Source organism: Anser anser (assembly GCF_964211835.1).
Source record: "Anser anser genome assembly, chromosome: 2".
NCBI classification, from domain to species: Eukaryota; Metazoa; Chordata; class Aves; order Anseriformes; family Anatidae; genus Anser; species Anser anser.
In genome coordinates, this window is record NC_139721.1 from 130,038,735 (window position 1) to 130,053,697 (window position 14,963).

At 38.2% G+C, this 14,963-nt stretch overlaps 1 protein-coding gene and 1 long non-coding RNA gene across 3 annotated transcripts in view; one reads left to right on the plus strand and one right to left on the minus strand.

The window, feature by feature from the left end:
- Window positions 1–6,188, plus strand: part of MACC1 (MET transcriptional regulator MACC1) — a 36,880-nt gene extending 30,692 nt beyond the window's left edge. For both annotated transcript variants that reach the window (XM_083825697.1, XM_083825696.1), the window contains exon 5: window positions 417–6,188. In XM_083825697.1, coding sequence (XP_083681823.1) covers window positions 417–632 — 216 coding nt within the window. In that variant the 3' untranslated portion in view covers window positions 633–6,188. The remainder of the gene's footprint in view (window positions 1–416) is intronic.
- On the minus strand, window positions 3,432–14,556 carry LOC310894965. Its single transcript, XR_014580319.1, has 2 exons — window positions 9,410–14,556; window positions 3,432–8,683 (listed from the first exon to the last, which is right to left on the minus strand). It is a non-coding gene; the product is annotated as an uncharacterized lncRNA (long non-coding RNA).
- Between the last annotated feature and the right edge of the window lie 407 nt (window positions 14,557–14,963).

The following is a 14,963-nucleotide window of genomic DNA, read 5'->3' on the forward strand; positions in this document are numbered from 1 at the left end:
ACTACCAAAAGCACAGTGAAACTCTAAATAGGAAAACTGCTGCTGGGTGTATGAATTGCAAAAATGATCAAGTATTTTCCTTCTACCCATGTGCTTTGAGTTTTACTTTCAGACACAGATATATTCTGACTTGGTGATAATCACCTGAATGAAGAATTTTTCTTTCCCTTATTTATCTCTCTGAGAATTCAAGACTTTCATAAAAATGAAATACATAAGGTTACTGGAGTGTTTTTGTTTTTGTTTTAGTTTGTTTTTAAAAGAATATGCCCTACATGATAAAGCATTTCAGTGTGGCTAGGGACCAAATACTTATTTTGTTTTTTCTTTTCTCTTACTTTTCCACTGTTGGAGAGATTTAGCTAAATAATTTGATTTCTGTAGCTAAGCCTTATCATTTCTTCCCTTATTTGCAGATGATGTGGAAACCTGCGTATGACTTTCTCTACACATGGGCTGCACATTATGGAGACAGTTACAGGGATGTCTTACAAGACCTGCAGTCAGCCCTGGATAAAATGAAAAACCCGGTAACAAAACAGTGGCGAGAGTTAACTGGAACATTGATTCTTGTGAACTGCATGGAAGTTTTAAGGGCAAGTGCTTTCTCCAAAATCGAGGAAGAAGAATAGACTACCAAATATGGTTTTGGAAATTTTCCTGGAAACTGTACGGTTATTTATGCTTCATCGATGGTTCCAGAACAGGGCTAAATGAAGTCTGTTTTACCTGAGTTGATGTTGAGTATAGGCCCATACTTCTCAACTACAGCTACCTGAGATTACCAGAGCTTGCTAAAAACTATCAAGGAGAAAAGAAAAGAGTGGGGGAATAAACTGGTGAAGTCAACAAAAATGGTTGGAATTCTATAGGCCACTAGGAACTATTTCTGATTGCACTGATTTCTAAGTGGAGATCAGTTCTAGAAACAGAGCCATGCACAAATGAATGTAGCCCATAGGGCCTAGGTTTACATTATTTTCAGGGACATTAAAATTTAAATATTTAATACATTTTAATTGATGTCCAAAACCCTCATCTATAAGACCAATGGCTTCAGGGTAGCTTTGAAAGAATTTTAGGATTCTTTGTCCTCAACTGGGGCAAAATCTATTTTGTCCCAAAACAGGAATTCAAGTTATTTAATATGAAATACTGGCTTGGTACATACAGACAAGACAGGCTGTAGACAGCTAATACTCTCTTCTGTTTTATCATTCTTTTCTACTTTACAGTGTGAAGAATATGAGCAATTGCTATTATTTTCTCAAAAAAAAAAGTTAACAGTGGGGTGCCATTAGATTTTTTTTTTTAATGCAGCAATTAATTCTCATTAGTCATATGCTCTAAAAAGAACCCTGCTTAGATACAAACAGTAAAAATCTTGCAATTACTAAGTTTTTTATCGAAGTAGAAAATACAGGTTGAATAATGACTACAGGCTAACCAGACTTATTTTAATAATTTTTTAACATAAGCTTTTAAATAAATGTTTAGTTAAGTGGTAGCTCCAAAAAAGTTAAATCTCTTTTGACTATCTTTGATCAACATATATTCAGAAACATCAGCACATACTCATGACAAGTAGTTGAAAAGAAAAATGGTGTTCTGTCGTCACTTACAGTTGACAAGACAAAGCCAAATTCGTTCTGGAGTACCACAAAATAGTAGCATTACAGCCCAGAACCTGTGCTTCTGCTCTTTTCTTAGATGGCGTCTACTAAGAAGGAAGTTTTAGTAACTCTAAAAACAAATAGCACATGTAAAAATTTTTCTTCCCCTCCTCTTTCCTCCAACCTGCTTTCCTTTCTACTTTCATTAAGCTTTCCCAAAGTATGCATGGCTCAGGAGGAGCCATGAGCAAAAGAGCACTTTCCCCAGTAATGGAAGAGCTCACTCACCAAGAGACTCTTAAGCATCAGGGCATGACTGAATTAGCATGCATGGAAGTCATTTGGCTTCAGTGGACTTGCTCCTGATTTGCAGCAGCGTGAGGGATTCAGCCCACAGAACAGTAATTGTCTTTGCTGATCAATGAAACCTGGAGAACAAGGATGGAGATTATCAGAGATTTTTGTTGTTTCAGGTGCTAGCACCTATTTTATACTGTGTCCTTTGCAGTTTTAAAAAGTGCTGCAAAGTAAATATAAAACAACATTCTCTTGTTATCTTGTGCTCCTGTGCAGACACCAGCTGTTCTTTCCTGCTTGCTGTAATGAAGCCCCCCAAAGGGGAGAAAGTATCTGTTGGCTTCCTCTGTCATGCTGCTGAGTAAGGAAAGGGTGCATACTGGCTCCTTTTAAAGTAGGCTTCTTTAAAGGTAAAATGCTAAATTGAAATATTAAAACTATAAATTAAAAAAAAAAAAATTAAAATAAATTCTTTAAAATAACATTTACAACCCAGGGACATTTTTTGTAGATTTCCCAGATTTAATCTCAAGGCCTGCTTCTTTCATTGCTGTGAAACAACAGCAAAATTGTTTTTGCCTAGAACAAGAGTTGAATTTGGCCTGGTAGATTTAGCAAATATTGACTTAGTGAGTCAGTGTTCTCCTTAGCTTGCAGCATTATGCAACTGGTCTTGCAAGTATATTTCTTTAACAGGGAATTTATATCTGTCCATAGTTGTGCTGTACTCCAGGGTCTGTACTGTAGGATTTTGTTGCTAATTGCTCTCCCCATTTCTGCTTTAAGTTTCTGCTCATATGAATGAAATGTGCACTCGTGCAATATTCTGTTTACTTTAGCAGCCCACACTGGATACATTAAAAAAAAAAAGGTATTAAAACCCCATATTTTATTTAGTGCTCTAGTATTCAAAACCACAAAATGCCAGCTGAGAGTGGAAGCAGCTGCACTCAGCAGCAGCACACAGCGAGGAGCACATGGCTTTGGTAAACACACTCTGTTCTTGACCTTTTCTCCTTTCCTCCCACCCTGTCAAGAGAGAACAGCTTTCCCATGAGCCTGCACACATACCTTCTTGGGTTTCTGCGAAGCAGGGTGAGATTAACAACTCTTTGAGAGGAGACAACGAAAAATACCCTGGTCTCCACCTTAAATGACCCTCTGCTTCCAGTTTCCATTCAATTTTCCTTTATATGTGTAGGCTTACAAGACCCTTACACTATCTTTCTAACATCTGTATAAGTGCTTTTCTTAAACAAACAAGTGAAAAATGTGTGAGCACCCAATAATTTTATGATTTCACCTAACCATGAAAACTGGAAAAATGATTCCTGCAGCTCTGTCTGCCCTTGGATGGGGCAGACACACTCCATGGTGGGTAGCTGTGAGGGAAATCTAGCTGCCACTTGCACTAGAGACAATGTTTTTTCCAGTGAAACTGGAAGACACTCCTGTTATTGTAGTGCAGAGGCAACTCAGCTCGGTGCCATTCAGTGGCACGGTGAGGTGGCATGTGTCTAAATTAACAGCTGTCAAGAAGGCAGAGAAAAAGCAAATTATTTCCCCAAAGAAGTTCTAGTCCTCCAGCTGGATTTATAGAAGGACTCAGTTCCTTAGGTTTCACTTGCTTTTCTTTTGGAAACCAGAGGCTTAGGGAGGGCAAAGAAAGTTTCTTTTAAAATACAATCAAAGAGCTACTCCCCAAGACTTTCTCTGGGTTGAGGGATGGGTAGTGGCATTCTTCATTGACTTCTCCAGGGAAGAAAAAGGGCCACCCTTTTCCTGAAGAGGGCAGAGAAATGGGAAGGGGTAGGCAAATGTCATTTTTAAGTCACTTTTTGTGAAAATGACTGATTTTTCACAAATTCTTCCTGTTAACCTAAGCTGTGTGAAAAGCAAACACTGAGCTGCTCCAAAGCAACAACAGTGTTTTTTTTTTTTTTTTTTTTTTTGTGTTGAGCTGGCTCTAAAGCTTTATTCCTAAAGTACTTCTGGATTTGGTAAGTGATCAAGCCAACAATGGCAGATCAATCTAAACAATAAAGGCTATTCTTAAGAAGTACAAATGGCAATGCCATGTTCCCAGCTAAACCCAGTGAACCTATTTTTTCATCATCATCTTCAGCTACAGACAGCTGAAACAAATAGGAATAGAAGGCTGTGCTGTTTTATTCTGTTTGGGTTGTAGCTATGAAAATTGTCTATGAAAAGATAATGCTATGGAGAATAAGGGTGTTGGATTTATTTATTTTTTCCCCTACGAAGAGCATATAGCAAGAGGTATTCTGCACAGTAACAGGAGAGAGCATCTCATCTGTTAAAGTCGTCAGAGAAGTTCTAGACCAATTGTAGATCTGTAAAGAAGATGTTAGCCTAGAGTGGTTGGTGACTCTTGTTCCTGATGGTTCTCCTGCTGTCAGTAAATGTCTAAAGACAGTATGGATTGGGATGTAGTCCTTAAAATAACCTGGTGATTTTTCTTAGTACAGAAAGTGCTTTTTTATATGTGTTGCAAATGTATATATGTTATCTATTTTTTTTTAATAACAGTATATGTTTTTAAAAAAATAAACAAGGGAAAATGATATTGTCCACTGAAATCTTGCATGGATTTTATTTTGCATTTGTAAGACAAAGAAAGAGGAAGATTTCCACAGTGTGAAAGATCACAGTTGGATTAATACCAGGGAATTGAGTAATACCTGTATGCACATTTTCCTTCATTTAAAAATTCTGTGTTAAAACACGGATAGACACTCCTTTTAGCCTGTTCATAAGCAAAAGTAACTTGCTTTTATCACCTCCTGAGGCAGTAGAATGAACCCACTGCTGAGAACAGGGCTGTCTGCGGAGCTTGCTAGGGTGGCCAGGCCTTCTCACAGGGTTGTGCCCCTTCTCCTTTTTGTGGCAGAATCATGCAGGCCTGTTTGGAAAGGTGAATCTTTGTTTGGAAAGGTCAGTTAAAACTAGCAGGAGCTTCTGAACCTTTGGAAGAAAGAAATAATACTGCTGATTGTTTTTAATTATATATGTATTTCAGTTCTCTCAAATCAAATTGTTACTTGATACCCTTTCAGAACAACTTGTCCAGGAATACAGCCTATACCTTCAATCCTAAATTAATGATCTGGATTTTAATTTAAAACTAAGTAGCAGGAATTACTATACCAACTGGAAGATGCATTTACATATTCATTCTAAATCCCAGGTTTTAAAATGTAAATGAACTGGCCTGCGAGGAGTAAGGATGGAAGTACAGTAGTCCCAAGAGACCAGGCAAAGACAAGTGCATTCAGCTCCATTCCAAACTCCAGCATTTTAAACATTACATTTGTGGTAAATTCAGAACAAGATCTAAACTGCAGCCTTGGCAAATGCAATACGCTGAGAACAAAGAAAATCAGGACTGACAGGGAAGAAGTGAATAAGCAATGACTATTCGGTATGTCTTGTAACAATAAAGTTATCAGGCAATGGGTTTAAAAATAAGTTGAAGTAGCTTTTCACACAGTGAGGAACTGTGGAATGAGTTGTTATGGGATGTTTTTGAAGGCAATAGCATAAATGGGTGCAAAAGGCAGTTAGTCAGCTTTATCGAAAAATGTGATGGCCTGTCTACAGCCACCAGCTGAGTACAATGCTGAATCAGATACTGGGAATGTGGCAGGGACAAACATACCCGGCTCCTGCTTGATTTCTCACACTGCCCTGGAGGTTGCAGCGCTGGACCAGGCAGGCACCTGCTCTCACGCTGACCCTCCTGGTGCTCTCATTAGCACACGTCTCACACAGTCCTCACATCCCAGCAGGCTCTTTTACAGCTTCCTTGTGCCCCCACCCATGAGATAGCTTGTGAATTTACTCTGCAATGACCATGGCCTCTTACCTGGTACATGGTTTCAAGTGCCAAGAGCTGCTGATTGGGATGAGTTGTCATCCTCTGGCCTGGATGCTGAAGTCTAGGTAGGGAAATGGCACCCCAGCCAGACTTTTTTCATGGACTTTATTATCTCTCAGGATCCAGCACAGCCCTGTCATCCATCAGCGTGGAAAACGTGAAAGGAACAAAGGATGCAGGGGGGGGTGGGAAGGAGTGATATATTGTAAAGGAAATCTTACACAAGAAAGCTCATGTCATAATTCTACTCACAAAAAAGAAATGTTATTATTAGAATCTGAAACCATTTCATATAATGCCACCTTCTATTCTTCTTACAAAAGCCTTTATTGTTATTAATAAAGGAGTTTTAAAAAAACACACAAAAACAACACACAAAACAGCTAATGGATGGTTTAATAATGCTCTTTATAAAACTAATTGTGTGTAACTGAAAAGCTCTCCCTGGGGTCCCATTTGCAGGAGGGTTAAATAGGATTATCAAATCTTAAAAAATAAAATAAAAAAACACCAAAGCCCCGAAGCTCCAGCAAGAAGACGTCACAAAACAAGAGGGAGCTGCGACATTTTGCTGAATAAATTACAAAGCTTAGTCATGGTGTCAGGGGATTATCTCATAGAAACGAAAATCTGAATTAGCGCCATATGCCTGCAAGCATCAGTGAAGGTTTTAGGTCAGAAGGCCCATTTTCATACATATGGACACATGACTGGAGACCTTTAGCTGGCAAGATAACTTCAGAGGCAGTCTGCATACACTGCAAGCTAGGATATCAAACTGATATCAAACTACTGTAAAGAAACTAAATGGACCTTGCCCTTTCATCATTTTTGTTTGCCTCTAAAAGGCAAATATTACTCCACAGAGCAAGAGAGCTGGTGCAGCTGAGACGGGGAGAGTGATGTGTGGGAGCTGTCTCTGTGCACATCTTCCACTGCAGGTTTTGGTTAGACGTGCTCATATCAGTGCCTTGTTTACAGAGACCCCTTTGTGCCCCATGCTTCCAGCCTGCCTTCCCACGCCTGCCAATCTCTCTAAAACCTCTTGTCCCTCTCCCTGGCAGTGCCCTCCCCTTCCTCTTGCCCTGGCTAGCAGCCATTCAGCACAAAGTCTCACCCCACCTCTGTTGCCCTCCCTTGCCCACAGCCCTGGGTCCCTGTCTTCCCTGAGATCCCAACCCTCTGACCCCAACCCTCTGCACCTTCTCCCTGCCCCAAAGCTTCTCCTAAGCTTGGCCCACCTCTGTCAGCTTCTCTCCAGCTTGACTGCCCCCCTGCCTCACAGCCCTGTAGGTCCTTGCTGGGTTTTTACAAACCCTGTCATCACCCCTTCCCACTCTGACCAACCGCGTGCGATGCTCTAATGTGAGCACCACAGCAGCTGAGCCCAGCCCTTCACTTGGCTCTTTGCTCAGGGAGAAAGGCCAGGATCTGGCCCCTGATGAGGTTGAAAACAACCTGGATGCAGGCTGAACCAGCCAAAAAAAATCTGCCCACGCATATCTTTGAGGGCAGGAAAGAAGAACTTATCCAGATGAAAATTAAAAGAAAACACGGACATGTGATAGTCCTGTATAGACAGAAGCCAAACATGCAGGGTGATTTTTGACTCTGGACAAAAGACACGTTCTCACAGGTTCCTGGTTTCCTGCTATTTTATACATTTTTAAACGAATTAGGCAAGGAAATTTAGGAACAGCACTGTAGTTAAGGTTAGTCAACTGTTTTTAACAGTGCCTTTACCTCACATGGCTTTTGTTCTTTTGAAAAACTTCACAAATAGGATTATGCTTTGGCGATTTGGTTGCATAAAGGTAAGCACTGCTGGCACAGAAACTCAACGTGTTAGAATTTAAGAATGATGTTGATGGAACTTATATGTGACTATTGCACTCCTACTGAAACTCATGTCACATTACTTCAGTAGCGAAAGAAAATCTGACAAAATGCAGGGTGTGGAAGATACTGTAATTAAAACCACCAGAAGATATTAACAGCCAATCAACACATTTCAAGCCCCCTTCACAGTTTATTTGTGTCTGCTCTAAAGTATGTCTGGAGAGGAGGGTAAGGAAAAAGAGGCGAGGGAAGGGGGAAAGGAGTTGTTATTATTACTTGAATTATTGTTATTATTATCTGTTTGTACTACATCAATGGCTTGTTTAACATTGAAGATCTATTGTACAATGATTTCAGATAATATGGAAAATGAGGAAAAAGCACAAGAAGTAAAGTGAAGGTAGAAAAAAAAATTTGAAGGTCACCCAAAGGATATATCAATTCCAAACTCCAGTTCAGGCCTCATCCATTGGGCATTCCTGCCTTTATATTTACCTGGGTTATTGTTAATTTGTGTGTTTGTTAAAAGATATGGTTAATAAGGCTCAGGTTGAATATTAGCAAAAGGTTCTTCACTGAGAGGGTGGTCGGGCACTTCCCCAGGGAAGTGATTATGACACCGAGCTGCCAGAGTTCATGAAACATTTGGACAACACTCTCCGACACATGGTCCGATTTTTGGGTGGGCTCCTGTGAGGGGCTAGTGACACCCTAGCACCATGTGCAGATGCCTTGGGGGCCTTTAGGACAGAGAAACTAGCCTGCATTGTAACTGTAGGACGTAAAATGTGATGAGTTATAATATTAACTGTGTAAGAGATGTTTTTATTCGCTTACCCGTGGACCGCTGAGACAGGATGTTTTTGTAGAAATCCAAACTGCTGTAATTCTTTTATTTCAGCCTTGGAAAGGTATATATGGCCAATAAAAATAAAAGCTGGGAAATATCTTTAGCAGACAAAGGCATTGATAGAGAGTCTGTCTTTCTGTGTCAGACCCAACTGTAAGTAGGATCTGAGATGCTGTAGTACCCAGTCTACAAGCAAGAAAAAAAATATTATTGTATTTTTTCTAAATTTTCAATTTTTCAGTTAAATAATTGCAGAGACTTTAAGTAATGTCAGATGCATATCTGGAATGTGCAGTAACAAGAATTTCGACAATATTTTATTAATTGAAATATTATTTCATATTTCACTATATAATTGGATCATTACCAATGTGGACAGCTTTCTTATAAATATAATTTTCAGGTGAGCTGTCTCAAGCAGTGTGGTTCTTTCACAGAATATAGGAAAATAACTTCCTAGGCTAGTTAATCTAAGCAAGAAATCTTGAATTGGACTCACCTACAAACTTCCAAATAGGGTACAGGCCTTGCATACAGTTTTTTCCCTCAATTCCAATTATTTTTGTCCTCAGGGATACCCATTAATCTAGAATAGTGCTACTAGGCCTCTCTCTTTCTCATTAATGCAGTAGAGACTCATTAAAATTGTGTATAAGCTGAGGATAGTCTGGCCTTTCATTATGTGTAGCAATAATAATTTTCACTGGACCTATTAAAATATCTCAGTTATATAGCCACATTCACCTGTTTTCTGCAAGTTTTATTCATTGTATTACACTTTTAAGAGCATAGTCTTGCAAATGCTAGCAAAATATACCCCTCTCCCCCAAAAAGCTACACTGTTTCCCTGTTCTTACATATACTAGATAGCCCATATCACAAAACATCTTTTTTTTTTTTTCTTTCTCTTACTTTTTAGAAAAGGAACTTAAAATTCCAAATTTCTTCTCCTCTTCATCTTTTCCCTCCTTTTCTGTGCATCAGAAGAACACAGGATTTTTGTACTCAGTATACAGGAACATTTTTGTGGGAGGTACTTTTTGAAATACTGGCAGCACATGACTGAGATTGCAATGAGGCCAAAAGTGCTTACACAAATCCTAAGAGGAAACCAGGATAGTACAGAGTAACAGGCAGAGAAATAAATGCTGAGGTTAGTTATAGAGTTCCTGTATGATGTTATTAGTTATGGCCAACCAGAATTTTGCAAAACAACTTGACTTAATGGAAATAAACAGTAATGTCAGCCATTGTCTCAAATCACAGACTAATAAAAAACAGGGTGACTCTTCATCATTCTACAGTTATTTCTTTTTCCTGTATTTCATTTAGTGAAGGATGCCTCACAGTTTCCATGCATGAATGCAATAATAAAAAAATATGGATTCCTTGTTTGTCTCATATACACTTCTGGAAAATATTCCTCTGTGGCTAGTACTCCCCCCAAGAAAATCAACAATTTCTCAGCACAATATGGCAATCAAAATCAAGCTTGCATAATCTTTCCCGTGATCCTATTTGTAATTAGCTTAATTAATGCAGGAGACGCACAGAGGAAAGTTTAAAAGGTTTAAGTACCTACAAAGTACCTACAGGCATTAAAGTGATGGCATCCAAAATCTCTCTTCAAACTTATCTCCTTTTTTTTCTATCCCAGTTGTTCTATTTTTTTTATTTTTTTTTAACACTGGTTTACTGGTTCTCCCTTCTCTGTCACATTAACATTAATTACTTATTATCATTAATTTAAAGTCATGTCCTTGTTCCTTATTATTCTTCTACCACAACTGCACCTCCTCTCACCTCTTTGCACACATCTTTGGTATTGATGTAAACAGTGAAAAAGCTGTACTGTGAAAATCTGTGGTCTGATGCTGATAGGACCAAGTTGAAGGTCAGGAGGTAATTTAGACCAATATATTTAAATGGATTTATTGTTGTGCTGCTTTGTAGCAACTGATCCAGAAACATGCAGCATCAGTAGTCGGTTATGCTAGGCATTGAGTAAACTTGGAGCAAAAAGCAGTTGTCAAGAACACCTTAAAGCAACAACAGAATTCAACTATAAAGGGCACAGAGATTTTTTTTTTTTGTTTATACAGAAAGGTCATAGACATCCACTAATTTACAACCATCATAGTATCTCTGAACATAACTTTTAATACCATTAGCCACCTGATTCAGCAACAGCGGTTTGAGTACCATGGACATAGTTCGCTTGGACACAGACATGAATAATCATGATCCATTGCATAGGACAAGTCAAGGTGATTGGCTTGAAGCAAAGAACAGAAAGTCATGTGTTCTAGTGCCAGTCATTGCCCCACTCATTCTTCACATTAACTCTGCCTATGCTGTTGAACATACAATGGTCAATCTTTTCCTAATTTGAGGGTCCAGACTGACCTTTCTACCTTGTTTTGAGCACTCTCAGTCTGTCTGCTCCCATTACTCACTTATCAGAACTCACGTAACTGTCAGTATAAATTATCAGAAACAGCAAATGCAAACTCTTTCCAGAACTGTCTATTTCACTAAATCCTGTGAGCTACTTCTGCAAGAGACCTGGAGGCCAAGCATGCATCCCACTACAGTGGTACATGTTGAAGTGCTTTCATGGTCACCACCTTTTACTGGAACGTACTTGTTTCTAACAACTGTGGCAGCAGATCTTTAACTGGCCCATGCAGCTAAAAGAGTGCTCTCACTTTATAGATTCTGTGGGGGCTATGCTGCAGATCCAGGGTGCTCCAGCACAGAGATTTGCCATACTGCTATCTAAGGAATGCTCTGCTCCTATTTATATACCACAAAGTCACACTTCAGTCAAGACAAGTCAAAGTAAAATTCAAATGAGAGCATGCCTTCATATACCTCCAAACTGGGTAACACAGTTGCACATATTTAAACAAAACAGCCGACCAGACAAATGGCTTCGGTGATTCTTTCTTTCTTTCTTTCTTTCTTTCTTTCTTTCTTTCTTTCTTTCTTTCTTTCTTATTTATTTATTTATTGTTGTTGTTCAACACCACCTCATGGTTGTATGGTCCTTCCCTCTCCTTTGCAATTCTCTGACTAAAATCTGAAATTTGCTAATCTGAAAGAAAGCCAGTCACTCATTTTCCTAGATTAGTTTCCTACTGATTCAGTGAGTTGAACAGACTGACTTCAGTGTCAGAGCATAGCTCAGCTGTCTTGTGAAATCCCACCTTGAATCTGTTTCTTTCTTGCCACTTTCAATTCATATAAGCATGGTGTCATTTTCATTTTCTTAGAGAAAATGGCAAGGGAAAAGAGAAAAAGAAAAGGGGTTAGGGCTAACGACAATCTCTCTCTTTCTCTCTCTCTTTTTTTTTTTTTTTTTTTTTTTTTGAGGGTAGAGCAACACATGCTAGCACAGATACTCTGGAATGTAAACATAGGTACTCAGCTAGAAAACCTTGACTTTACTGCCTACAGCTAAGCATCTTGCCACTGCTGCAGGGCTTGTCTTCTGCCCAGACAAAACAGGAGAACAAACACTACATGGGCATCTCAACACTGCAGGACTCAAAGCACACCGAATGGGGAAAGTTGAAGAAAGAGCCACAACCCTCCTAGGACAGCACCATCAATTCATGGCTGATTCATTCTGTACCAGAGGCTATGTTCAGAATTTTCCACTTAAAATTTCTGCCTGTAAAACAGATATAAAATTTTGCTTATCAGACTCACATAGATAGTAATCATGGGTCAGATGCAGAGCTGACATATACCAGTCCAGCTTCACTGACTCCAACATACACAAAGGCTTGGGTCCAACATCTTTAAAGTGGCTATAAATACATACAAATATTATAACTTAAAACAAACTAACAAAACCCCACACTATCACAATAATTTTTAAAGTCTTGTTCCAAGTGTACTTTGATTTTACATCCAGTGGCTAAAAAGAGCAAGCCACCCCACTTGTTGTCAAAACCAGAAGCAGGCTCTGCAGCTCCCTGAACCTGTGGAGATTGCCATTGGAATTTTATTACAAAATTACAAAATTCCATCATGTATTTGGAGACACATTATGAATGGTTTGTTGGTTTTGCTAAGATACTTTCATATGGTTAGCCTCTTCTGGGACACATATATCTATGACACAGCCTAGGTAACTAACTGCAAAATGTCCATTTGATGTCAGCAGCAGAATGCAAAGAGCAGAGTGAACTGGATACAATTTAAAAACAATGCACCTGGGGACAAAGGACTCTATTTTTCAGTAATGCTCTATTTGTTTGGCCATGAGCTCTTTTCTTTTCAAAATATTTGCTGATCACAAACTTTACCTGCTTGATCCCACCACTGGGATCTTTTCCAATCCTTACTTTTGTATTGTAAAATTAGCTGAAAATATGTTTAAAACGGTAATGAAGAAATACTGAGTTTTACTCGACTGCCTGAAGTATATAAGAAATCATTCTCATGAAGGATAAAACAGAGTCCAGTGCAGACTGTGAACAGAAAGTATTGACATCACTTATTGTGCTCTTAATATCTGGGCCTCAGGTTAAGCCTCCTGCATACATCCAGATTATATCTTGGATGCTCACCATCTTTAGATATTTAATTTATTCTTTGAAATGGCATATGCAAGCCACTGCACTGAATGAAAAGAAGAAATGCTTCTCTCCCTCTTCAAACAGGTGTTGTGACAAAGAAGGCCTGAGAAATACAGAACAATTTTCAGAGATGTCCAGTTTGTCTTGATTTTAAGATCCTGTTTTAGGAAAGGGTATCACTCCCTTACAGACTTTGAATTACAGTTTAGTTTTACAGCATAACAGACCATAACAGTAACTCTTGTTCATTCTCAAGTCAGCTGAAGAATGCCTAGCTCTGCACACAGCCATATGGCCCCTGGTAAGACATTCCAGCCTAATTGAAATGTAAAGCAAGAGAGAACATATTGTTTGTATACTTTTTATTCTAAATAGGGATGTAAACTTGTTTAGGTGGAGATGAGAAATTTTCTAAGCACTGGGGGATATATTATGTTGTCACTAAGCCAAATGATCTCTCTAGAGTTTTCATGGCTCATATCAGCAAGGAATTTGACTATATTGGGCAAGTATCTTTTTCCTTCTTTTAATAAAAATTGCAAGTGAGAAAAGTCAAAAGACCGAGCCATATTCCTTCTCTTAGTTTGCTGACTTACCATTTGCTAGTATTAACTGAGCAGCAGAGCTACCAAATATTACAAGCTAATATTAGTATTTTATGCTGAGAGACTACTTACTGTCTACTTTTATTTTTTCACTGTAAAACTTTTGAGACACCTAAACCTATGCCTGCATCATAATAACTGCCTTCAGTTTTAAACCTTCCAGCCACCTCCTTCTAAGTTCTCAGTAGCTGCTCAGCCCTTTAGGTTTGCTATATTAAATGTGTCTCCATTACTATTTTGTTGCTGACAAGAATTCTGCTTTGTCCTATAAACAAAGCAGATGCAGCAGCCCGCATCTCCAAAGTGGCACTTTGGAAGTGGTTTATTTCAGAAAACTGTGATAAAGAAAAACATCCAGATCCAGATCTTTGATAGATTTTTGTTCTTTGACTAGAATAAGAATTACGAATTTTAATTAAAAGGCCATTTGTTGTAATAACACTTAAAAAAAGTAATCGAAGTACATACACTTGGTATCCAAAAGATGGATACCACAGAATTCTGCAGTGAGCAAGCAGAATCATGGCAGGAGATCCAGATTCAATCAAAACAATTCAGACTTCCAGTAACAACTAATCAGTTCAGGATAATGTTGTCTTTTTCAAAAAAAAATTAAAAAAAAGGGCCATACATTTTCATATGGACAGATTTATTTTTTCTTCTTTCATTCATGCAAAACAAAAGAACAGAAACTTGTTTATAAGGAGGAAGTAAATTATCTAACACATAAAAATAGCCACAGGTCTTCGGAATACTGATGCTAACCATCTTAAAATTTCTATTATAGACTGCTTAAGTTAAATGCTCATATTCTTGTCATGTTACTATTTGATCATATATTTCTTCATATCAGGATCCATCTACTCCATTTTACCATATTTTTAATAAATCTTACAATTCTTAATTTTAACAAGGATTTTCATACAATAATTTTATGATTTGGTTACACTACTTTTAAATCAATACATTTATTACACTTTTTATTTACATGATTAAGAATAAATTATATTTTAGCAAAAAAAAGGTTCGAAGAATGTTGATGAACTGATTGAATGTGCATTATTTATAAGAAATACAGAGAGTTTTACTAATGATCACTATACTCTATAAGATCAACTTTTATGCATTTCTCTTAGGCAAGAAGTCAAGGAACTGAAGTTAATTAAGGGAAGATAGAATGATGATGGAAAAATTTCCATCATGTATTCCCTGTTAGCCCAGTTTAATAAGCTGACTAGAAGTATCAATTTTCATGACTCCAGTGAATGAAAA